At 46.4% G+C, this 25,810-nt stretch overlaps 1 protein-coding gene across 1 annotated transcript in view; it reads left to right on the top strand.

The window, feature by feature from the left end:
* The window catches only part of LOC138260407 (zinc finger and SCAN domain-containing protein 31-like), a 120,194-nt gene that overhangs the window by 63,726 nt on the left and 30,658 nt on the right, over positions 1-25,810 (top strand). The window contains exon 2 of the mRNA XM_069208856.1: positions 4,334-5,631. Coding sequence (XP_069064957.1) covers positions 4,494-5,631 — 1,138 coding nt within the window. The 5' untranslated portion in view covers positions 4,334-4,493. The remainder of the gene's footprint in view (positions 1-4,333; positions 5,632-25,810) is intronic.

Below are 25,810 nucleotides of genomic sequence, written 5' to 3' on the forward strand. Positions count from 1 at the left end.
GCAATATGGACACTTGAACCTACCTCCGGACTGTATGGAAATTCTGAAGGAAGCAAAACGCCCTTCCACACGATCAGCCTATGCAAGCAAGTGGAAGAGATTCTGCATTTGGTGTTTACACAACAACATTGACCCGGTTTCCTGTGGAGAACAATCTATCCTGCCATACTTGTTAAGTTTGGCAAAATCGGGCTTACAACTGTCGTCAATAAAAGTTCACTTGGCGGCGATAACGGCATACAGAAAGAGTCCTTCACAAACGTCCTTTTTTCGGATTCCGATTATTAAGGATTTCCTAGAAGGTTTAAAGAAGGTCTTTCCTCCCATTAGAAAGCCTTCTCCTCCATGGGAACTGAACGTTGTCTTATCACGTCTGATGCTGACGCCATTCGAGCCGATACACAAGGCATCGCTGCAGCATCTCACATGGAAAGCTGCTTTTCTGGTGGCAATCACTTCAGCGCGTAGGGTCAGCGAAATCCAGGCCCTTTGCGCTCAGGAACCCTACACGGTTTTTCATTCTGCAAAAGTGGTAATGAGAACTCATCCAAAATTTCTACCTAAGGTAGTCTCCGACTTCCATGTGAACCAAACAATTTCATTACCGACTTTCTTTCAGAATCCAGCTACTCCTGCTGAGAGAACTCTGCACTCTCTGGATGTAAAGAGAGTATTGAAATTTTACTTGGACAGGACAAAAAGCTTACGAAAATCACAACAGCTTTTTATTAACTATGGCCCAATCAGAACAGGTTTGGGCACATCTAAACAATCTTTATCCAGGTGGATTGTTTCATGTATAATGTTATGTTATCAGTTAGCAAACAATTCCCTTGGTGGTAGGCCAAAAGCCCACTCTACCAGACGGAAAGCAGCTACTGTAGCCTTGATGAGAAATGTCCCTTTGGCAGAAATATGCAAGGCTGCCACTTGGAGGTCGGTCCATACCTTTACTAAGCATTACTGCCTTGATACAGACGCTAGGGCAGATGCTCAGGTTGGACAGGCTTTGCTCAAGAATTTGTTTGCATGATTCATGTTTTTCTCAGTATTCTTATATCTACTCCACCGCGGTTATGGGGATGGGCTTGCTACTCTATTCAGTGCTTATGACTGTACATGGAAATCCCCTACGAGAGAAGGAATGGTTTCTTACCTGTAACTCCAGTTCTCTCGTAGGGGTATTTCCATGATAGTCATAAGCAACCCTCCCTCCTCCCCGGTGGAGTTGATATAGAATATGAATATTATGGAGGTTGGTACTCCAACAAATGTTTTGTTTTTCTTCATGTCAGGTTAATAGCCTCCAAAAAAGAACTGAGGCAACTGCCTTTTGCTGTGCATGATGGGAAACAGGAAGACTTTACTTTCTTAAAGGCACAGCTCTATTTTCATTCTGTATAATGGCAGCCTATGGGCTACACTGCCCTACATTGTTTTATTCTCATGAGAGGTGTAAATAAAATATGAGAATGTATTTATTTATGTATTTATAGAATAAATAGAGATTTAAACGTGAAATTTACACTACAACTGTTTTTTCTTCTAACAATTTGGCCTGTGTAGCTGTTCACATAGGCTGCACATTGTTATTCTTAAGTGTTTTTCACAGACCTTTTTTGTCAAGGAGCTGATGATTGCACTTAAGAATATACTACACAACAGTGCTCCGGGGTCCCCGCAGGCGCGCGGAACTATTCAGTGCTTATGACTATCATGGAAATACCCCTACGAGAGAACTGGAGTTACAGGTAAGAAACCATTCCTTCTTTCCAGATCAGAATCTACCACTCAAACTGTATATGAGGGTAGCCCTAATGCTATCCTCTGAAAGGAACAGGCCTCACAATAGTGGAAAACGAATTTAGGAGTTTTACACTCATAGGACATATAAACTACACAGGTACATGTCCTGCCTTTTACCTACATAGCACCCTGTCCTATGGGTTACCTAGGGCCTACCTTAGGGGTCACTTATATATAGAAAAAGGGTAGTTTAAGGCTTGGCAAGTACTTTAAAATGCCAAGTTGAAGTGCTAGTGAAACTGCACACACAAGCCCTGCAATGGCAGGCCTGAGACATGGTTAGAGGGCTACTTAAGTTTGCAACCCGCTAGTAGCATTTCATTTACTGGCCCCGGGCACATGTAGTTCACTTTACTAGGGACTTACAAGTAAATCAAATAAGCCAGTTGGGCATGAGTCAATGTCACCATGTTTTAGGGAGAGAGCATATACACTTTAGCACTGGTTAGCAGTGGTAATGTGTGCAGAGTCCTAAAGCCAGTAAAAATGAGGTCAGAAAAAGAGAAGGAGGAAGGCAAACAGTTTGGGAGTCACCCTGCAGAAAGGCCATTTCCAACAATAGGCATTTATCTTCTGCACAGTCAATAGCTGATAATTAATTTTCAGTGTAGTCTTTTGGTATCCATTGATTTATTTCGGCTGGAATTCTTGTTGAAAACAGAAAATTAAAGATAAGATTGTTTATGTCTCTATTAGAAGGATTCATGTGCAGCTGCATGATATAATATTTTCAGTGGGCCTATCAAATTTAACTTCCATGCAATTTAACCATCTGTCTCACTGGTCTGCTTGAAGCCAAATGCAGTGATGGAAACACCCCTGTGTCTCTGAAGGCTACTGCATTTTTGAGAATGGTTCAGAGGTACTTCCTGTTGGTAGCCCCTCAGACTTGGAATCCCTTCACACCACCCTAAGCCTCACATGCTTGCACTGCTTCCCTGCCATATTGCATGGTTATATCAGTGTCTGTGCTCTAGTTACTATCTGCTTCATCTAGCAGTGAAGTCTATTGCCAAGCAATGACTAAAAGGTGTGGTCATTCACTTTCGTAGGCGTGTCTTGACAGTTCTTCTCTGCAGGCTTTCTTGTCCTTCCAAATCTGTCCTAAGGTTGAAGACTCCTCTAAGATATATCTACCTTTTCCTGCTAAATATTTAAGAAGTGAAGTTAGGAGTGTGTACACACTGCATCCAGGATACTTTGGATTAGAGGTGATACTGTAATATCATCTGTATTTAACTACTACTCCATTTTGACCACTGACTCCATTTTGTGCTTAGTTTAACTTCCCACACCATCAAATTGGTGACCACCAGCTCCATTATAATTACAGACTCAATTTTGCGCTTAACTTAGCTATAGCCACCACCACGTTGGAGGTGCAGGTATTTTTCCGCACACAAATTATGCAATGTGTTTTTCGCTAATGTTTTCACTCTTTGTGATCTTTCTCACCAAGGGCTAGAACATAACAAGGAGGGGTACGAGTTATATAAAGATGTACCAGGATGATGTCTATGGTACAGCAAGGAACAATTTGGTCTTGGAAGAGCACTTTGGGATGTGGTCAATTTACAATGTGCCCTTCTCAAAACCAATCTGCTTTGGTCAGCATTTGAAGAGCAACTCACTGGATGAGAGGAGGGATTTCTAGAATTATATATAAGAGGAGGAAGCTAGGTGACTGTGGAAATATTGAACTCAGGAGGGAAAGGGATGCCTTTGCCCCCTGCCACTCCCTTGAAGGGTAGTTTTCTCTCTTCGCGGTCAGTTGGGTTCACGGTCTGTGAAGCAAGCGAGCCTGATGGTGATGAATTATTTTTTATTATTATTTCTAGCTTTGCATTGTGCATGAATATATAATCACTGTATATGCAGATATATAATCCATGATTAAAGTAGGGTATTTTCATTGTTGGTTTTAATGAGAATTATTACTCTACAGCTGTGATTATTTTTTTGAAGTGTATTCGTGTTGCTGCATTTGACCTCCATGCCTCCTCTATTTGAACCTGACACAGTGCTTTAATAAATGTATTACTCAGACTAAGAGCTCTGCATTGGTGGAATTCCTTTTATTCGTGTCTCCTCTCAGTTTATAGTAACAGCAGAACACTTTTATTACACTGCGGTGACTTTCTTCAAATGTGCACACATGTTGTACATAATTGACCTTTTTATTTTAACTTTGCAAAGTGCCTTGATAAATGTGTTTCTCAGACTGAGAAGGTTGCATACAAGAGATTCCTTTCAGTATTTGTATATTTCTTCTTAATCTGTAGTAAAGCAAAACAGATACGTTTAACATTTGCCCTATCTTAAAATGCTAGAGAAGAGATAGAAAAATAGTAGTCAAAGAAGTCAAGCAAAGAGAAAAAATGAAAATAAAATATTGTAAATATGTTGGATACTACCTTTGTAGTAAGGAGAATTATTATTGTACCAGAAAAACAGTTTTTTAAATGTTTGTAGTGTGTTTCCTTTCAAATGTGAATATTTAATAATCTTTTGTAATTTGTGCTTCCAGGCCTTCTACACTGTCTGCATTTTTGAAGGTGTGCAGGCGGGCAAAATATATGAGTCTACTTTTGAAAATTACAAAGAATCCGACCATACTGGCATGATTGAGACATCAATCTTCTTTGAACTGAAGTACCTGCTTGAAGGCCACCTCATTTGAAGCTGCGATGTCTGCAAAAAGGAAAGGCAAGCGGCCAACTGCACGACTGGTGCTTGAGGAAAGGCTAGAGCCTCCAGCTGGAAAAATAGAAGACAATCGTGTTGTGAAAAAACAAGAGGCTCCTAATGGTAAAATGAAGGATACTCAGGCTGACAAAAAGGAAGAACTTTCGTTTTTGAAAACAGGTAAATCTCTGTTGAGGGAAGCGGATGAGAATCCTGATGTGAGAAAGGAGCAGGATCATCTTAAGGATTCTGTTGTTAAAGCAGAGAATTCTGCTATTGGGGACAAGGAAGAGTACTCTCTTACTGGAAGAAGGAGGTCTCCTCTTGGGGCCATGGAAGAGTGCTCTCTTGTGGGACGGAGGAAGTCTCCTCTTGGGGACAAGGAAGAACATCCTCTTGCTAAGACTGAGTGTTCTCTTGTTAGGAGCCAGGAAGGTGATTCTACTGTGGAAACAGAGAAGGCTTCTCTTGATGAAATGGAAGACCCTCAGGGTGAGACAAAAAAAGCAGCTAAGTTGGAAAGCAGCCTGGAAGAACCCAAATTAGAATGTCCAGCAAGGCCGCAAACAACTATCCAGGGTGTTACTCTTAGCAAGATGGGACCAGAAGATGATCCTGAGGCTTTCCTTTTGGCATTTGAATCGGCTGCACTGCGTGCCCTGTGGCCTAAAGAACAGTGGGCGATGCGTGTGGCTCCTTTCCTTTCAGAGGAGGCCTACGCCGTTTACCAGTCTTTGCCGTTTTATACTGCTGAAGACTATGATCAGCTCAAGGAAGCTATTCTTGATCACATGAGTATGATTGAGGAGACCTATCGGAAGAGGTTCCGCAGCGTTTCATTTACAGCAGGAACAAAGCCTAGTATGGTGGCCCATAAGCTACAGGAGTTGGGACGGAGGTGGCTGAAGCCAGAGATCCACAGCCCTGACGACATCTTGGAGCGCGTTGTCATAGAGCAGTTCATAAAGATCCTGCCAGTGCAGGCTGGCGAGTGGTTGACGCAGCAGCATGTGCGGACTCTCGATAGAGCGGTTCAGTTGGTTGAGGTATATTTAGCAGGTGAAGCTGTTGGACGCACCTCCAAAGCAGGCAGCTCGAATGCCTGGATGCCCTCCTGGACTCAGGCGTCACACACAGAAGGTATGTAGCATGTTGTCCTGTAGTTTTTCCACATCAACTCCTTTTGGAGGCAGATTATTTAAACATTGCAGAAATGTGCATGATTTCACCACACTTATAACACATCTACCAAAGAAAAAAATAAATGAAAAGAATGTCTTTTATTTTTAAATAGCCAAAAGCCAATGCCCTTAATAGTTCATTTGCTTAGTATACTGAGCTAGCTGTTGTAGAATATGTAGTGCGTGGAGGGACAGTAGGGCTTGAATACTCCTTCACTTCCAGATCAGTGTCTGGTATTAGTTGAAAACCAGTCTTCCCTGAGTGTTAAGCACGTTCATGGAGCTTTCCTTAGGGAGTGAGGAGGGAATCATGAAGAAGAACTCACTTTACTCTAGGTTTATAGTTCAGTTATCTTGCCATATGGTTGCCCTGCAGAAAGCGTGGCTTCTATTGATGCCAGCACTTAGGCCCCTCCACTGGTACTCTAAAGCTAATGGCCATCTCAGACGAATGCCGAAAGATACCTTTATTTTCTTTTATAATTTCTTTTTTGACATTTTAGGGAAAGAACAGCAGTACAACAGCACCGGGGATGAAAAAAAGGGGGGAGGAGGGGAGCATGGTATGTGAGCATGTTTGAGTACATATAGAGTCATCAAATTGTTCCCCTCCACTGGTGGATCCTTCACAGCTTTTGGCCAGGAGTAAGAGCATAGCAGTGAGGAGGCATATCCCAGGAGGGCGATCAGGGAGGCTTGAGGGGGGAGCAGAACGGGAAAAACCCAGTACAGTTGTCTGCCACCTGCGAGCACTCCCAAGCAAGATGGAGGAAGGAGGCCTGAGGGGCAGCGCAGTGCAGGCAGCGCGCGTCCGCCACCAGTCCCATTCAATGGAGCTGTATCAGGTGCGGTATAGCTGGTGGAGTAATTTGAAGGAGATGAGATGCAATCTGCAGTTGAGGGAGGGGGCTGCTGTTTGGCCACAGCAAAACGACAATTGGGTATCAGTGGAAGGAGGGTTAGTGTCTTTTTCCCAGGTGGTATGGTCGGCTGGAGCTACCACAGGTGCCATTTCTTGCATAACGGAGTAAAGAGGAATAACCAGTCTACAGGTAGATGTGTTGGTTAGTATGTGTTCAAGGGCTTGCAGTGAGGGGGGCAGGGAAAGTGTCATGTACCGTGCAGCAAGTGGCTCGGAGCTGATGTTAAAGGAGGATCTCAAGAGCCATTGGGTGGGAGGGCTCAGAGGATGCAAATGGGGGTAGAAAGTTGTCATCAGGGCATAGATCCACGAAGGTAGTGAGGCCACCTCTGCGGGCCCTCACAAAGACACTCTTGTCCTGCAGTGGCAGCAGTAGAGGGTTGTGCGCAATGGGAATGGAGGGCGTGTAGAGACGGGTGAGTCAGGCACCCCATCACATGCCATCCCATGCCCACCTCACACACTCCACCTTATCAATGGCGGTTGTATAGTATGTAAAGCGCTATGGTGAGGGGCAGGGAGACGCACAGCCCGCCTCAGTAGCCGTGTGTAGTTCAGATTGTGTGGAGTAGAGCCAAAAATTAATGTATTGAGACTGGGTACAGAGTGCAGAAAGGGATATGTTGGGCACACCCAAGCCTCTCTGTTGGAATGGTCTCCCTTGAGATCCTCGATTGCTTACCAGCCCAAATCAGGGCAATGAGTTTGGAGCGCAGTCGCCGCAGGAAGTGTGCTGTGAGTTGGATCACTATGTTTATAAAAAGGTACAGGTACTTAGGCAGTACATGGCAATAGTTGACTTTCCGGAGTTCATCAAGGTCACAGCTGAGCTAAATGCCCAGGTAACAGACCCGTTCGGAGGCCCATTGCAGCGGGTATTCAGAGATAAATGGCTGTATACACTGTGTGAGACATGGCCCAGTTGCAATGGGTACCAGAGTATCCGCTGAAACATATGACCTTGCGAGTAACCAGGGATGTGGAATTCCTAACGCCCGACACACCTTGTTTGGGGTCAAGGGCAACAAGTTTTTATGTTTACTTTGTCCTTGGGACAAGTAGGCCCAACCCCCTGCAGCACAAACCCTTTGGCTGCCTGTTTACAGAGAGTGGAACTCTCTGCAGTTGAGGTAATGTGTTTGCAAAAGATAATGCTGTTCGAACTTGTATTTATGGTTCATTATTTGAAAGCCTTCATTATTAGGGTGAGTGCTGTAAATAAATGTTTTAAGGTCACACTTCACTACTGACGTTGGTTCCAGTACAAAAAAAAAAAAGTGTATACACATGTTTGAAAAGTTTAGGCTATGAGGCTAAATATAATGCTCCCAGAATGCTCTCTGATTAGATGCAAATGAAGTGTCATTTAGTAAAATGTGTTGATGCATGCTAGTATTTCCCAAAAATATTTCTAATGGAAAATCAGTGTAACCATTTTCAACACGATTATGGGAAGCATGAAAATAAACAAACACTGACAAAGCCAACTGATCTGACATATTTTTATAAGTCTTTTAGTTTCATCAATGCGTGTCTTGTTTTGACATGGCTTTTGTAACACTTTATTGTTGTGGGAGCTACCAGGCCCTCAACATTGTAACAAACAGTGGCAAAACCCCCCCAAAAAGATTTTGAACTCTAAAAGCACACGTTGCCACCAGCGGCATAACAAAGGCCCGCAGCCGCCCTCCAGGGGGCCCCTTCAGCACAGCACCTTCCCTGAGTGAGTCTGGAGAGGGGGCTCCTCCATGTTCTTTGCAAAGGGGCACCCTCCAGTTTCGTTATGTCACTGATTGCCACTGTAGTTCCTGACACTGAACAAAACTACTTTGTGTGGCAATATGCTCCTTGTGGAAGAGCAGAATGCGATCACTCACAGTAAAGCCAGCCGAAAGAGAGAGAAATAGAAGTTTAATAAAAACAAAATGTCTTTGTTAACACCAGACCTAATTAGGGACCAAGACCCACATGTAGGTAGCTTTTTGCATGTCGCAAACAGCGATTTTCGCTGTTTGCGACGTGCAAAAAGCACATTGCGATGCACAAACCCAGTTTTGCGATTCGGTAACCTGGTTACCGAAACGCAAAACGGGTTTGCGACTCGCAATTAGTAAGGGGCGTTCCCTTCCTAATTGCGACTCGCAGTGCAATGTAGGATTGTTTTGTGACAGCGGGCGCAAACCAATCGCAGTTTGCACCCATTTCAAATGGGTGCTAACACTTTCGCAAAAGGGAAGGGATCCCCATGGGACCCCTTTCCCATTGTGAATGTCACTGTAAACATTTTTTCAGAGCAGGCAGGGGTCCTGTGGACCACTGCCTGCTCTGAAAAAATGAAACGAAAACGTTTCATTTTTCGTTTTTGTTATGCATCTCGTTTTCCTTTAAGGAAAACGGGCTGCATTACAAAGAAAAAAAAAAAACTGCTTTATTGAAAAGCAGTCACAGACATGGTGGTCTGCTGTCTCCAGCAGGCCACCATCCCTGTGAGGGCCGCCATTCGCGAGGGGGTCGCAAATTGCGACCCACCTCACGATTATTCATGAGCCCTTGCGAATCACAGATGGTGTCAGGGACACCATCCTACATTCGGATTTGCGACTCGCAATTTGCAGGTCGCAAATCTGAACCTACCTACATGTGGCCCCAAATTCTTAAAGAAAGTCACAAAAGTGCACCCATGGTATATGTCGTACCCCTATAAAATATTTGTGAACTGTATTTTAGCATTGGTAAATACGATGTGTAGATTTGCTCATGTAAAAATCTATTGAGCATTTGCAAGTTCATTTTCCCTCCAGCCACTTTTTTCCCAACCCTGGAAGAAGTTCTAATTCTGCCATTGTCAGGAGTAAATGTCCAACCTTTCTTATTATGGGAAAATATTAGAGAGAAGCTGGTAAAAATCTTTAAAACATGCAGGTTAGTAGGTTTGCAGACTCAAAGGCATTCCAGCCCTGGAACTATTGCTTACTGCTTCCTCCAGCCCGAGTATGCAGATCTGCAGAAAGGTGGCAAAACAAGGAAATTTCTACAGTAGGGATTGAAACTGCAAGTATTCAAGCCCTACTATGGTAGTAGCCCTGGCATAATCAGAGAGGCTATTATCAGAGCACTTACATAATGAGATTGCTGCCATAATTTGTCGCCACACTACATGGCACCAAAGGGACAAGTAGATCTTTTTACAGGACAAGTAGATTTGAGAAGCAACCTGTCCCCTGGACAAGTAGATATTTTAATAAATTCCACACCCCTGGTAACTGATGCTAAGTTCTCTTGAAGCTTTCAAATGTATAGCACCACACCGTCCGCATGCAAGGATACCACCAGGCTCCTGGCAGTGAAACCAAGGTCTCTGTGGGTGTGGTGTTGCTGCAGCTGGGCCGCAAGGGGCTCCAACACCACGGCGAATAGGATCTGAGACAGTGGGAACCCCAGACAAGTCCCATGGGTAATCGGAATGGCTCTGACAGAATGCCTTAAGTTGAACGTGGGCCGTCGGGGATGTGTATAGAAGGTTGACTAAGCGTTAAAGTGCGGGCTGAGGTCAAGCCGCTAAAGTAGCTGGAATAGGTATGGCCAATCAAAGGAATCAAATGCCTTTGTGGCATCTAGTAGTTTGGCAGTGGCACTCGGAGGGTCAATAGAGTGCAGGAGGGCAAACATTGTGTGGAGATTGTTTCAAGTGGATCAGCCCGGCACAAACCTGGACTGATCCAGGTGCACAATGTCAGGCAGTAGGGGGAGGGGGCGGTTTGCAAAAACTTTGTTATTCACGTTTATCATGGAGAGTGGCAGGTACGAATTGCATCAGTCCCCCGACTTGTCGGGTTTTAGAATAGTGACTATAACCGATTCTCGCAGGGACAGCGGTAGCACCCTGGACTCCACAGAATCCTAATACATCGCCAGTAAGTGAGGAGCTAGCAAGGCTACATACTCTTTGTAGAAGGAGGTAGTAAATCCATCTAGTTCCTGTAGGAGGCAGGCCTGGTTTGTAGTGGGTACCAAAGGCACTTACACCTTATACCAGGTCCAGTTATCCCTTATTAGTGAAATGTAGTCAGTGTCTAGAAGCCAGGCTCTCTAGGGGTACTGTGGGCGAGCAGCCAAGGCCTAACTAGAAGTCATGCAAAGCTCATGCAATACCACTGTAGGCACACAGTACTCAAACACATGAGAGAAATTACTCAGTCTTTCAAAAATAAACATACTTTATGTTGGAAACATAAATGCCAAAAAAACTTTAGAGACTATAATCCCTTAGGAGGTAAGTAATATACACAGTATATACACTAGTATGCAGTAATAGCTGTAAAAACAGAAAACAGTGCAAATAGTGAAAATCACAATAGTTAGAAATGGGCCTGGGGGAACACAAGCCAAATACTAAAATAGTGGAATGCGAACGTTGGTTTCCCACCTAGGCAAGTGTAGTGTGTAGAAGGGCGCTGGGAATGGAAGAAAACACCAAAGGTAAGTAAGAGAACCCACCGAGAGCCCAGGAAAGCAGGAGTATATCACAGTAAGTTTCCTAGAACCCACAAGAACACGTGATAAAAGATTATGCAATAACCAGAAGAGACTGCAAGACACCAACGGCTTAGGACCCATCACTGGTGGTAGGTTAAAAATAAATAGGGAGGAAGAAATCTTTTAACATAAAACTCCCCAAATGAGTTGTCCCCTTTACAAAGAAGGTGATGACATACTCAGATGTTTTTCTGCCTATGAGAGAGATTGTATAGCCATAGAAGTAGACTGGAAACATTGGAGCTCTCTATTGTGGGGACTATTCTCATTTAAATGCAGAGATAGACTCCTGACATTGAATGGGGCAGATGCTAAGTGCTATGATCTCATGAAGGGTACCCTGATTGAGGACTTTGAACTTATAACTGAAGAGTATAGAATAACATTCAGGGTGACTCAAAAAACCCAGTCAGTCCTGGGTGGAATTTGTGGATTTTTCAGTAGAAAATGCTGGGTGGCTGGTTAGAAGGTAACAAGGTACAAGATTATGATGGGCTTTACAATATAGCCATGAAAGAACATCTATTAAGTAATTGTTACAATGAGAAGCTACAGCAGCTCCTGGTAGACCTGAGTCCACTTTCTCCTCTAGAGGTGGGGCAGAAGGCAGACCACTGGGTCAAAATAAGGGTGACCGAGATTACCACTGGTGGGGGAGACTACAAGAAAGAGGCCAAAAAGTCCCCCCCCTGCATGGGAAAGATGGAAACCAAAATAAAATAAACTGTTTTTATCAGCCCCCCCAAAAACCTGTGAGCTCAAAGACTCCACACAGTCTAAGGCTGGGTATAAAGGGAAGCATTTTGATCCCAAAAAGGATTGGTGCTATGATTGTAAAGCAGCAGGACACTGGATTGGATACACTCGCTGTAAAAACAAGAAGAATGCCTCTAGTCCACCTGCAGTAAATGCAGTTGCTACTCTCCAGATGGGATCTCAATTGTGGCCTGACCATGTCAGTGAACCCAACGATGCAACATTAGTCAATGAGGGAGGGGTAGATTTATCCTGTGCTGTCTGGCTCACTAATATGCAAAAATACAGACAGCATATCTTGATTAATGGAACTAGATCAGAGGCCTTAAGAGACACTGGTGTTGGTGCTAATGTCACCATGGTGGCCCAGCAACTGGTTCACTCAGATCAGTACCTGATTAGAAGAACCTATCCAGTCACAAATGCTGACAGTGTTGCAAAGATCCATCCTAGGGCCATGGTATCTTTGGACTGGTGGGGAGTAGCTGGACAAAAGGAAGTGGCTGTGTCCCCATTCATCCTGTAGACTGTCTGCTTGGAAATGACCTAGAGTCTTCCCCTTGGGCTGGAGTTGAACTGAGGGCTCATGCAGGAATGCTTGGGATTTCAGAATGGGGTTGTGTGAAAAACAGAGTACAAAGCAAACTCCAAAGTGAACAAGAGGTGTTGGATCCTGAAAGAATGGACCAACCTTCCAAGAGAAAAGGCAAGAAGACTAGGGGACCAGCTTCTAAACAGATGCCAGGTCAGAACCCCTCTTTCAAGGAAGAGGACCTTTTTGCCCCAGAGGGAACTGAGCCTGCAGAGCTTGACCCTTACATAGCAGATCTCTTGGGACCAGAGGGATCCTCTGGGGACAGAGACACTGTCCCACTCTTGAAAGCCTGAGACAGCAAGCTGCACAGGAAGCAAAGGGTGATGTCAGTGGTACCCACAGGGTCTATTGGGTAGATTGACTCCTGTATACTGAGACCAGAGACCCCAAGCTTGGTACACCCCTGAGGGTGGTAGTACCTCAGTATTACAGAGAGTTCCCCCTCATTGTGGCCACCTAGGTCAGAACAAAACCTAGAGTAGATTATTAAATCACTTTTACTGGTCTGGGATGTCCAAAAAGGTGAAGGACTTTTGCCACTCATGTGTCACCTGCCAAGCCAGTGGTAAGGCAGGAAGCCACCTGAAGGCCCCCTTAATTCCACTACGTGTGGTTGGGGTGCCCTTCAAAAGGGTAGGGGTTGTTATTGTTGGCCCCAAGACCCTCAAACAGCCTCAGGAAATAGATATATCCTAATAGTAGTGTATCATGCCACTAGGTATCCTGAAGCTATTCCTCTTAGGACCATCACTGCCCCTGCAGTGGCCAAAGCCCTCCTAGGTATTTTTGCTAGGATTGGCTTTCCTAAAGAGGTAGTATGAGACAGGGGTTCCAACTTTAAGTCTGCATACTTAAAACACATGTGGCAGGAATGTGGTGTTAGTACCCGTAGGAAGGTGGCTCTGTATATACTATATCAAAACTAGATGGTGTGCACAGAGTCCAGGGATTCCCCAGAGGCTTAACAAAGTAGATAATACTAATGCTCTCTTATGTGGTAGTGTGGTCGGGCAGTTAGGCTTATCAGAGGGTAGTGCAAAGCATTTGTTGTACACACACAGACAATAGAAGAAGCACACACTCAATGACTTAACTCCAAACCAATGGTTTTTATATATCAAAAATATATTTTCTTAGTTTATTTCTAGAATCACAAGATTCAAGTTTCAGGCAAGTACTTCAATAGATTCGTATTTCACACATGTATCAACAGTACTTTGTTTGAAATCAATAAGTTATACAACTTTTTAATTATTCGCAATAATCTCTTTTAAAAATGGACACAGTGCAGTTTTCAGAAACAGTTCCTGGGGGGAGAAATGTTAGATTGTTTTGCAGGTAACTACAACACTTACAGTTTCAGTCTCCGGGTTTTAGGAAGTCCACCGGTTGGGTTCAAGTTAACCTCAAACATCCACCACCAGCCGTGTGCAGAGGTAAAAAATAAGCAAATTTAACGTGAGCTCCTATGGAGACAGGGGGTACTCAGAATCCGGTCTGCCTGTAAGTAAGTACCCATGACTCGGAGGGCAGACCAAGGGGGATTAGTGAAGCACTGGAGGGGTCACAAGTGGGCACCAAACACACACCCTCAGCAGCACAGGGGCGGCCAGGTGAGGGTAGAAACAGGATATCGGGTTATCAATGCTGGTCTGTGAGGGGACCCAGGAGGTCACTCAGAGGCTGCAGGCGAGGTCCAGGGGGGTGTCTCGGGCACACCACTAGTTGAACAGGGAAGAGGGCCGCCTGCTGAACATAGCTGCGCCAGGGTGTCGGTTTCTCCAAGGCCTGGGGGCTGCGGGGCCAGGGTGTCTTTATACGTCAGATATCTTCGTCCAGAGCTTTGCGGTCAGGGTGGTCCTCGGGATTCCCTCTGCAGGCGTCATCATGGAGAAGTCATCCCAGGGTGGGACCCTCTTTAGCTGGTGGACCACCTGGATGCGAGCCATGGGCATCAGGTGCAGAGTGGTGAGGATTCACACATTCTGAGTGAGGTGGGAGTCCTTACTTGTTGTTTTTTCTTAGACAGAGCCGCTGTCCTTGGGAGTTCTCTCGTAGGGGATTTCCATGTATAGTCATAAGAGTAGAATAATTCCCCGCCCGCCTGCGGGGACCCCGGAGCCCTTTTTCCAATATCACTTCTTAAGTGTCCCTGTTCACCTTACTTCAGAAAGACCTGCCAAGACACTTAAGAATGTTCCCATGCAGCCTCTAGGAAGGGCTTTAGTGTTCCAGCTTCTTCATTCAGATTGCCCTTGAATTAAAATCATTAAAATGCTTGACAAATAAAAGCCGTTTTTCAGACAAACTACTTCCAAAAATGTATTTTATTTCACAAAAACCTCTAAGAAGGAGTGCAGAACAGTGTAGCCCATAGGCTGCCATTAGTAATGAAGAACAAGGATACTGTGCCTTTAAGAACAGCCAGCCCTCCAGTATCCCCTCATGCCTGAGAGAGGCTGTTACCATAGTTCTTTTTTCCGGCACCTGCTGACAGGACCCTGGAGCATTGAACTTCACCTTTTGGGGTTTTTTCCTTCAAAAAGATAGAGAAACTTTCAGAAAAAAGGCTTCATTCGACGTCTTTTGTCTTTCTCTATTACATTTTGAAGTTTTCTGACAGAAGTTCTCAAAATGCCTTCCTTGTTTGACAAGTGCCCTAAATGTGGCAGAAAGAAGGCCAAAACAGACCCTCATCACACATTCCTACCTCCTGCAGCATCTGTAAGACGTTCTCCAGGTGCACTTTACGCAACAGAGAGAAAATTTGCCTTCAAGGGAGAGCAGAGAGAAGACGCCAAGGAACCAGTGGGACCTCTGAGCGAGGGGAAGGTCAGTCTTCCACCTGGGCTCATACCTCAGCCTCCAGTGGTCGTGGGAGTTCTGAGAGACGCTTTTCAGGGCGAAAACGACATTGGTCCCGGTCGACAACGAGAAGGTCGAGAGGAGGTATGGCGCCGACATGTTCGCCGTCGAAGACCGGTTCGCCGTCGTACAGAAGTCACCAGTCGACGTCAAGGCACCGTACGACGTTGAAGACCCCAAGGCGCACAATGTTGAGGAGCAGATCGCCGTCGAGGCGACAGAGACGTCATAGGTTGACGCCCCGCACAGCGTCGACGTCGAGGAGGCCATCGACGTCGAGGAGCCACAAGAGGCGAAGAATTTATTCCTCATTGGAGCGCTCTTCCTCAGTAGTGCTGCTTCCTTCGTCACCTTCTTCTCGTCCTTCTCCGCCTAGGTCTCCTCCTCCAGAGCTTCCGGCAACACCGCCTGAGCCAACGGGCCAAGAGTTGCCAGAACCAGCACCACTTCCGGCACCTCAAGTACCAGTTAGTCTACCGCCTAGGCCGCGCTCTACATCGCGCCACCGTTCACACCATGGCCATGACTCTTCCAGATCAAGATTGCACCGCAGATCGAGGCGCAGATCAAGTTCACGGGAACATGTCAGGGAATCTTGTTCTTGCACCAGAGAATATTCACCTACTTTGTCGGACTCTCCTCCACCTCGGTCCTCACTGGTAGATGACATTAACACCTTCCATGAGGTCCTGGTCTGAGGTGCGTCTAAACTAAATATACCGATGGTTGCCCCTACGCCATCGAAATCTGTCATCTTTGAAACACTACAACAGCGTTCAGCTACCAGACCACTACTACCCCTAGTGCCTGGCCTCTTGGAGCCCACTATGGAGGTTTTCCTTACACCGGCATCGATAAGGCCTGCTCCGTCCAGGCTGCAGAAGAAGTATCGCCCTCCGGAACAAGATCCGGTCTTTTTGCGCTCTGATCCATCACCGGACTCAGTAGTTATTTTGGCGGCGCGCAAGGCTCACGCAACTTCTCCATTTTCCACATCTCCTCCAGATAAGGAGAGTAAGCGATTGGACTCAACAGGCCGTAAAGTCTGTGGTTCGGCAGCGTCCTCTATGAAAACGGCGAGCGCCACAGCCCTTTTGGGCAGGTATGATAGATCTTTGTGGGACTCCATCTTGCAGTTTGCAGAACATCTCCTAAGAGATCACAGAGAGGACTTTTTAGAAGTAGCTAAAGAAGGTGCTATGGTCTCCAACCAAATCATAAGCACGGCAGCGGATGCGTAGCTGCTTTTAGCACATTCTTACTTCCATGGTGTGACGCTGAGAAGACATTCCTGGCTGCGGCTCACGTCATTAAAACCGGATGCGCAGCAAAGAATTTTGAATCTGCCATTTTCAGGATCCACGTTATTCGGCTCACACGCAGATGACGAAATGGCAAGGATGAAAGCAGAGGTGGACACATTAAAGGCAGTAAGATTGGACAAACCTAAAGAGCAACGTAGGTCCTTCCGTCCTTTCCATCGCCGCTACACCACGCAGAGGGTTCAAGCCCCTCAATGGGCCCCTACGAGGCCTCACCAGCAGTACCAGCGGCCCTTCCAGCACCGGTGTAAGGCGCAGAGGGGAACGATCAGTCCATCAGTCCACTCATAGCACCCGTCAGCCTCCCACCTCAAAGCCCTGAAAATTTCCTCCCCACCACTCCGTTGGGGGGGAAGCGTCACCAATTGCCTGGTAGAGTGGCAAAAAATTACAACAGACGCTTGAGTCTTAAACATTGTACAGAATGGATATTGTCTCAGATTTTCAACAACACCTCCGGCTATCCCACCAAAACCAACAACTGCACACCTCGATCTCCTAAAGGCGGAAGTTTCCATCCTTCTCGAAAAGAGAGCAGTGGAATTGGTTCCCGTCAGCCAACAGGGGAAGGGTATTTACTCAAAATACTTTCTCATCCCAAAAAAGGACAAAAACGAATTAAGGCCCATTCTAGACCTCAAAGTGGCCAACAAATGGATCCGCAAGGAGAAGTTCAGGATGCTATCCTTACACCAGATATAACCTCAAATTCAGCAAGGAGACTGGCTTTGATCAATGGATCTGGGCAATGTGTATTTCCACATCCCCATCGTGAAGAAACATCGGAAATTCCTGAGGTTTCTGGTAGGTTAAGATCACTTCCAATACACGGTCCTACCATTCGGTCTAAAGTCTGCACCCAGGACCTTTTCCAAGTGCATGGCGGTGGTGGCAGCTCACCTCCGGAGGAAACAAATCTTCATATACCCGTATCTCGACGACTGGTTAATCAAAGCGTCCACTTATGCAGAAGCGAAACGGCATTTCCAAATGACCTGCGACCTCCTCTACCGATTAGGTCTTCATATCAACTTTCAAAAGTCATCGACAGTACCTGTCCAGAGGTTACATTACTTAGGAGCTACCATAGACACACTGCAGGCAAAAGTGTGTCCTTCGGAGGAACGACGCTTATCTATTCTCCGGAAGTGCCGAGATCTCAGATGAATGCGTCACCCAACAGTGCGGACAGTCTCCTCACTTCTCGGATCCATGGCATCCTGCATTTATCTGACACCCAACGCTCGCCTCCACATGCGTCCGCTTTAGTAATGTCTGGAGGACCAGTGGAATCAGTGGTCGGGAAGCTGGGAAGATCGAATTCGCCTATCCACTCATGTAGTCAGATCTCTAACTTGGTGGTGCTCTCCAACCAATCTCCTAAAGGGGATACAATTCCGGGCACAGCCTCCAACGCAGAAAATTGTGACAGATGCCTCTCTCCTCGGATGGGGAGCTCATATGGATCACCTGCAAATACAAGGCCGATGGACGCAGAAAGAATCTTTATACCACATCAATCTCCTAGAACTACGAGCGGTACACCTAGCTCTCAAGGCGTTCCTACCATCAATCACAGCCGACAACTTGCTGGTGCAGACAGACAATACCACCACTATGTTCTATCTGAACAAACAGGGGGGCACCAGATCCAGAATCCTGTCTCAGGAATCTCAGACAATATGGCACTGGGTCCTAGCCAGGAAATTGAACATAGTGGCTACCCATCTTCCAGAGGTTCAGAACATGCAAGCGGATGCCCTCAGCAGAGTTCTAGAAGAGAACCACGATTGGGTGCTCAACGAAGATGTCGCTCGAGACATTTTCCGTTTGTGGGGCACACCTTCTATCGACCTGTTCGCCACAGAGGAAACCAGGAAATGCCGCAACTTCGCCAACAGGTTTTACCACCCAGAATCGCTGGGCAATGCTCTGTGGATAGACTGGTTCAACAAATTTCTGTATGCCTTCCCACCGATTCCGCTGATCCCAGCAGTCCTCCTCAAACTGTCAATGACATCCGCCACAATGATCCTCATTGCACCAGAGTGGCCGAGACAGTGGTGGTTCCCGGATCTGCTTCAGAGATCACTCCAGCCCCATCTCAGGCTACCCTGCAGACCGGGCCTCCTGATGAAGTTCGGCAGACAAATGAGGCATCCCAATCTCTCATCATTGAATTTGGCGGCATGGCTCCTGATCTAGTCCAGGATGGTCACCTAAACCTGCCTCAGGATTGTATGGACATTTTAAAGGAGGCAAAGAGGCCGTCTACTCGTTCGGCGTACTCTTTCAAATGGAAAAGATTCTGCATCTGGTGTTCCTCTAAAGGGATAGATCCTACATCTTGCAAAGAAGACGTAATTCTCCCTTACTTGTTGCATCTGGCACGATCGGGCCTGCAGCTTTCTTCCATAAAAGTACATTTGGCAGCCTTAACTGCTTATAGGAAGACTCCTTCGCAGACCTCCTTCTTCAGAATCCCAGTGATAAAAGATTTTCTAGAGGGGTTAAAGAAGGACTTTCCTCCAATTAGACGTCCTTCACCACCATGGGAACTTAGGGGGTGATCCTCCGCCCGCCGAAGTTCCCCCACCAAAATACCGCTCCGTGGTCGAAAGACCGCTGAGGGTATTTTGGGATTAGCCCTGGGCTGGCGGGCGGCCGCCAAAAGGCCGCCCGCCAGCCCAGGGCAAATCAGCCTTCCCACGTGGGAAGGTGCGACGGGTGCAGTGGCACCCGTCGCGTATTTCAGTGTCTGCATAGCAGACACTGAAATACTTTGTGGGGCCCTCTTACGGGGGCCCCTGCAGTGCCCATGCCATTGGCATGGGCACTGCAGGGGCCCCCAGGGGCCCCGCGGCACCCCCTACCGCCATCCTGTTCCTGGCGGGAGTCCCGCCAGGAACAGGATGGCGGTAGGGGGTGTCAGAATCCCCATGGCGGCGGAGCGCGCTCCACAGCCATGGAGGATTCTGCAGGGCAGCGGGAAACCGGCGGGAGACCGCCGGTTTCCCGCATCTGACCGTGGCCGAACCGCCGCGGTCAGAATGCCCTGCGGGGCACCGCCGGTCTGTCGGCGGTGCTCCCGCCGACCCTGGCCGGTCAGAATGACCCCCTTAATGTGGTCCTTTCACATTTAATGCAGCACCCATTTGAACCGATACACAAGGCATCCCTCCAACACCTCACTTGGAAGACAGCCTTTCTAGTAGCGATCACCTCAACACGAAGGGTCAGCGAAATCCAGGCCCTCTGTGCCTTACACAATAAGGCCACGAGCCTTACACAATATTTCATTCTTCCAAAGTAGTCTTACGAACACATCCAAAGTTTCTACCTAAGGTTCTATCCGACTTGCACATTAACCAGTTGATTTCCTTGCCCATGTTCTTTCCAAACCCTTCCACCCAGCTGAGAGGGCTCTCCATTCTCTAGATGTTAAGGGAGTATTGAAATTTTATCTAGATAAGATCAATCCTTTACGGAGAACTACACAACTGTTTGTTAATTACGGATCTGTACGTACTGGCTTAGCCACCTCCAAGCAATCAATAGCGAGATGGATAGTCTCTTGTATTTTATTGTGTTATCAACTAGCTAAGAAAACCTTACAGGGTAAGCCTAAAGCCCATTCCACCAGAGGAAAGCGGCTACCACTACTCTATTGCAGAATGTTCCATTAGCAGAAATTTGTAGAGCTGCGACTTGGAGAGCAGTTCACACCTTTACTAAACATTATTGTCTAGATTCAGACGCTAGGGCAGATGCTCAAGTAGGCCAGGCTTCTCTTAAAAACCTTTTTGCTTGAGAACATATTCACGGATTACTCTAACTGCTCCTCCGCGGGTTTTGGGATGAGCTTGGTATTCTATTCTACGCTTATGACTATACATGGAAATCGTGTGTAGACACCGCCGCTGCATACTTGGCTACAGCGTTTTTGAGCACGTTATATATACTTATACATATATGTGTCTATGACATTCCTTATATATGCTGTCAACATCTGCAATCAGCACACCACATATTTTACGTTTATTTGATGTTTTCTCAGCTAAGTGAACTTTAAAAACCTGGTCAGTCAGAATATGTGTACCATCCTGCTACATTTGATTATGGGACACGTGAATGTTTGGCAAACGCTATATCCCTCAACTTCCCGGTATTACTGTTTTTGTCTTTCTCCCTAAATACAATCTGATAATTGAACTCACGCATTTAGCTCAGTAGGACCTCCGTTACTTGGTGCTTTACCTGATGCGGCCCATCCACTAGTATGAGGAGGGTAAGCATTTATTTCATCATTATTTTCACATTGATTTACACGTTGATCCACAGTGGGCATACTTCACCTATGTGTGGATTTGCACAGAGCACATTGCTGTTGATATTGTGCATGTGAATAATGTGTTGTTCTTTTTGTTTGTTATTCTTCTCATTTCAGGTCCCTGCATTGTACTAATATTCCTTATTATAGGTTATATTTACACATAGGATTAGGTAGTTTAGGTCCTGAAGAATCGCGTTAGATCCATAGGACATCAATAGCGAGAAACATGTTGACCTTCTGGTGAATCGTACAGGGGATCCTGTGCGTACAATTCCTAACCTCAAATTGAGTGAGGAAGTGAATAATATTTTGGGGAGCGTAGACCTTGTTCTTTTCTCTCCCCGCTCTTTGGTTTTAATCATGACAGTGGTTGGATTATTTAATAAAATTTGCCTAACCTCTAGTTATTTTTAAATAGAATTTTTCCAATCCTATACCCTATTCTTTCTAAACCGGGCATATATCTCAAAAGATCTCCGGCAAAGAGCCCCCCTTGAGGGGCCCGTCAGGCATTGCAGCGCTGGCCTGACGTGGAGCAAAGCCCGAGGATGAAGCATGTCACCTTTGGTGAGTGAGGGCTCTTGTTCCAAAATAATTAATTTTCCAGGGACCTGGCTTTCTTTCTTCTTTCTTCTCTCTTTTTTACGATCTTTTCCTTAGATCAGGACCCAATGTGGTTTTCCTGATTATACTTACGTTGTGGAACTGTGTATACCTTGTTTTTGTACAGATATACATGGAAATCCCCTACGAGAGAAGGTATAGTTTCTTACTTGTAACTCCAGTTCTCTCGTAGGGGTATTTCTATGATAGTCATAAGCAACCATCCCTCCTCCCCAGGGGAGCAGTTAGATGTCTTGATTACGTTTATTCCTATTGTCAGCCAGTAACTCCTGCAAAAAGAACTGAGGTAACAGCCTCTCTCTAGGCATGATGGGATACTGGAGGGCTGGCTGTTCTTAAGGGCACAGTATCCTTTTTCTTCATTACTAATGGCAGCCTATGGGCTACACTGTTCTGCACTCCTTCTTAGAGGTTTTTGTGAAATAAAAGAAGTTTTTGGAAGTAGTTTGTCTGAAAAATGGCTTTTATTTGTCAAGCATTTTAATGATTTTAATTCAAGGGCAATCTGAATGAAGAAGCTGGAACACTGAAATGGGGACATTCTTAAGTGTCTTGACAGGCCTTTCTGAAGTAAGGCGAACAGGGACCCTTAAGAAGTGATATTGGAAAAAGTGCTCCGGGGTCCCCGCAGGCGGGCTCGGAATTATTCTACGCTTATGAATATCATGGAAATACCCCTACAAGAGAACTGGAGTTACAGGTAAGAAACTATACCTTCTTCGTACTTTTGGGTGCAGGGCAGGCCTCTGGAGCTTAGCAGAGGTCGCTGGGCCCGCTGGACGCGTCGCTGTGCTTCTGCAGGTTCTTTGAAGCAGGAGACATGCCGGTAGGGCTGGGGCCAAAGCAGTTGTCATCGTCCTTCTTCTCTGCTGGGGGTTTCAGCTTAGCAGTCCTTCTTCTTGATGTTAGGTCGCCAGGAATCTGGTGAGATGGGTTCAGTGAGGCCCTAAATCCTAGATTTAGGGTTGTTTCAGGGGTCATAGGGCAGTAGCCAATGGCTACTGTTCCGGAGGGTGGCTACACCTTCCTTGTGCCCACTCCCTTTGGGGAGGGGGAGCACAAACCTAATCCTATTGGTCCCTGTCCTCCAAACCAAGATGGAGGATTCTGCAGGGAGGGGGTCACCTCAGCTCTGGACATCTTAGGGGTAGTCCTGGCAGCGGTGTTCTTTCCTCCCTCTTTTCCCTAATTTTCCTACCGGACTTGCCGCCAAAAGTGGGTCTTTGTCTGGGGGGCGGGCAGCTCCACTAGCTGGGGTTCCTTAGGGCACTGTAATGCAAGGCTTGATCCTTTGAGGCTCACCACCAAGTGTTACAGTTCCTGTAGGGGGAGGTGTGAAGCACCTCCACCCAGGACAGGCTTTGTTTCCGACCACAGAGTGCACAAAGGCACTCACCCCATGTGGTCACAAACTTGTCTGAAAGTGACAGGCTGGCACAGACCGGTCAGTCCTACACTAGCAGTTTGGCTAACATACAGCATCTCTAAATTGCCCTCTGTGTGCATTTTTCAATAAATCTCACACTGGCATCAGTGTGGATTTACTGTGCTGAGAAGTTTGATAACAAGCTTTCCAGTATTCAGTGAAGCCATTGTGAAGCTGTGGAGTTCGTAATGACTGCTCCCAGACCATATACTCAATATGGCTACACTGCACTTACAGTGTCTAAGAATGGGTTTAGACACGGTAGGGGCATATTACTTATGCAGCTATGCCCTCACCTGCGGTATAGTGCACTCTGCCTTAGGGCTGTAAGACCTGCTAGAGAGGTGACTTATCTATACCAGAGGCAGTGGTGAAGGGGCATGGCACACTGAGAGGGGTGCCATGTCGACTTTGTCTTTTTCTCCTCACCAGAACACACAGGCTGCAAGGCAGTGTACATGTGCTGGGTGAGAGGTCCCCATGCTGCAGTCCTTAAAGACCTTGCCTGGCCACAGGGCCCTTGGTATCATGGGTGCCTTTTACAAGGGACTTAATTGTGGAAACAAAAGTACAGTTTTTGGGAATGAACATTGGTGTTGGGGCCTGGTTAGCAGGATCCCAGCACACTTTCAATTAAAGTTGGCATCAACACTAGGCAAAAAGTGGGGGGGGGGGTAACCATGCCAACAGTGGCACTTTCCTACAGTACACCATACCACCCCCACACTAGTGGATTAGTTGAACAGTTTAACCAAACATTGAAAGGCATGATTGGAGGACTTGCTGAAAGAAATTAGGTTCTATATGGATTATAGGGGCCTCTCTGCTTTGTTTAAGACAGATGTTCACCCAATTCCTATGGCAAAGAAGCTAATTGACAGATTAGGGGCAGCCACCTATCAGGGTACCTTTGATCTCACATGTCAGATAAGCCTGACCCCTGGAGCAAAATAAAATCTGCATTCGCCACTCCAGGTGGGCACTACCAGTTTACTGTGATGCTTTTTGGATTAAGGAATGCCCCTACCAACTTCCAGAGGTTGGTGAACAAACTCCTTTCTGGGTTGGCATCTTTTAGTGCAGCTTATCTTGATGATATTGTTGTCTGCAGCTTCACCTGTCAGGATCACCTGATCTACCTTGGGTAGGTCTTTGAGGCTCTGCAAAAGGCAGGTCTCATAATCAAGGCAAGCAAGTGCCAAATAGTGCAGGGAAAGTTTGTATACTTGGGTCAGCTCCCTCCCCCCCCCCACAGAGCTCACCTCCAAAAAGATGCCCAAAAAGGTGAACTGGACAATACGTTGTCTAAAGGCTTTTGACACTCTGAAGGAATGCAAACTCCTCGGCCGCAGTCCTAAAAGCTCCAGTCTACTCCAGGCAGTTTCTTGGCCAAACAGATGCTTCAGAGCATGGGACACGAGCAGTCCTAGCCAAACCAAATGATGAGGCACATGGCCAGCCTGTTGCTTTCATAAGCAGAAGACTCCCCAGAGAACTGAAATGGAGTGTGTAGGAGGCTGGACTGGCTTGTAGTGAGTACCAAGGGGTACTTACACCTTGCACCAGGCCCAGGTATCCCTTATTAGTGTATAGGGGTGTCTAGCAGCTAAGGCTGATAGAAAAGGTAGCTTAGCAGAGCAACTTAGGCTGAACTAGGAGACGAGTGAAGCTCCTACAGTACCACTAGTGTCATATGCACAATATCATAAGAAAACACAATACACAGATATACTAAAAATAAAGGTACTTTATTTTTATGACAATATGCCAAAAGTATCTCAGTGAGTACCCTCAGTATGAGGATAGCAGATATACACCAGATATATGTACACAATACCAAAATATGCAGTAATAGCAATAGAAAACAGTGCAAACAATGTATAGTCACAATAGAATGCAATGGGGACACATAGGGATAGGGGCAACACAAACCATATACTCTAGAAGTGGAATGCCAACCACGAATGGACCCCAAACCTATGTGACCTTGTAGAGGGTCGCTGGGACTGTAAGAAAACAGTGAGGGTTAGAAAAATAGCCCACCCCAAGACCCTGAAAAGTGAGTGCAAAGTGCACTGAAGTTCCCCAAAGAGCACAGAAGTCGTGATAGGGGAATTGTGCAGGAAAGACCAACAGCAGCAATGCAACAACGATGGATTTCCAGACGAGAGTACCTGTGGAACAAGGGGACCAAGTCCAAAAGTCACGATCAAGTCGAGAGTGGGCAGATGCCCAGGAAATGCCAGCTGTGGGTGCAAAGAAGCTGCTACTGGAAGGTAGAAGCTGAGGATTCTGCAGAAACGACAAGGGCTAGAAACTTCCCCTTTGGAGGATGGATGTCCCACGTCGTGAAGAGTCGTGCAGAAGTGTTTTCCTGAAGAAAGACCGGAAACAAGCCTTGCTAGCTGCAAAGCTCGCGGTTAGGGTTTTTGGATGCTGCTGTGGCCCAGGAGGGACCAGGATGTCACCAATTGCGTGAGGGGACAGAGGGGGTGTCCAGCAAGACAAGGAGCCCTCTCAGAAGCAGGCAGCACCCGCAGAAGTGCCGGAACAGGCACTACGAAGTGGAGTAAAACGGTGCTCACCCGAAGTTGCACAAGAGAGTCCCACGCCGCCGGAGGACAACTCAGGAGGTCGTTCAATGCAGGTTAGAGTGCCGTGGACCCAGGCTTGGCTGTGCACGAAGGAAATCCTCGCTGAGTGCACAGGAGCCGGAGTAGCTGCAAAACACGCGGTTCCCAGCAATGTAGTCTAGCGTG

Source organism: Pleurodeles waltl, chromosome 2_1, assembly GCF_031143425.1.
Source record: "Pleurodeles waltl isolate 20211129_DDA chromosome 2_1, aPleWal1.hap1.20221129, whole genome shotgun sequence".
NCBI lineage: Eukaryota > Metazoa > Chordata > Amphibia > Caudata > Salamandridae > Pleurodeles > Pleurodeles waltl.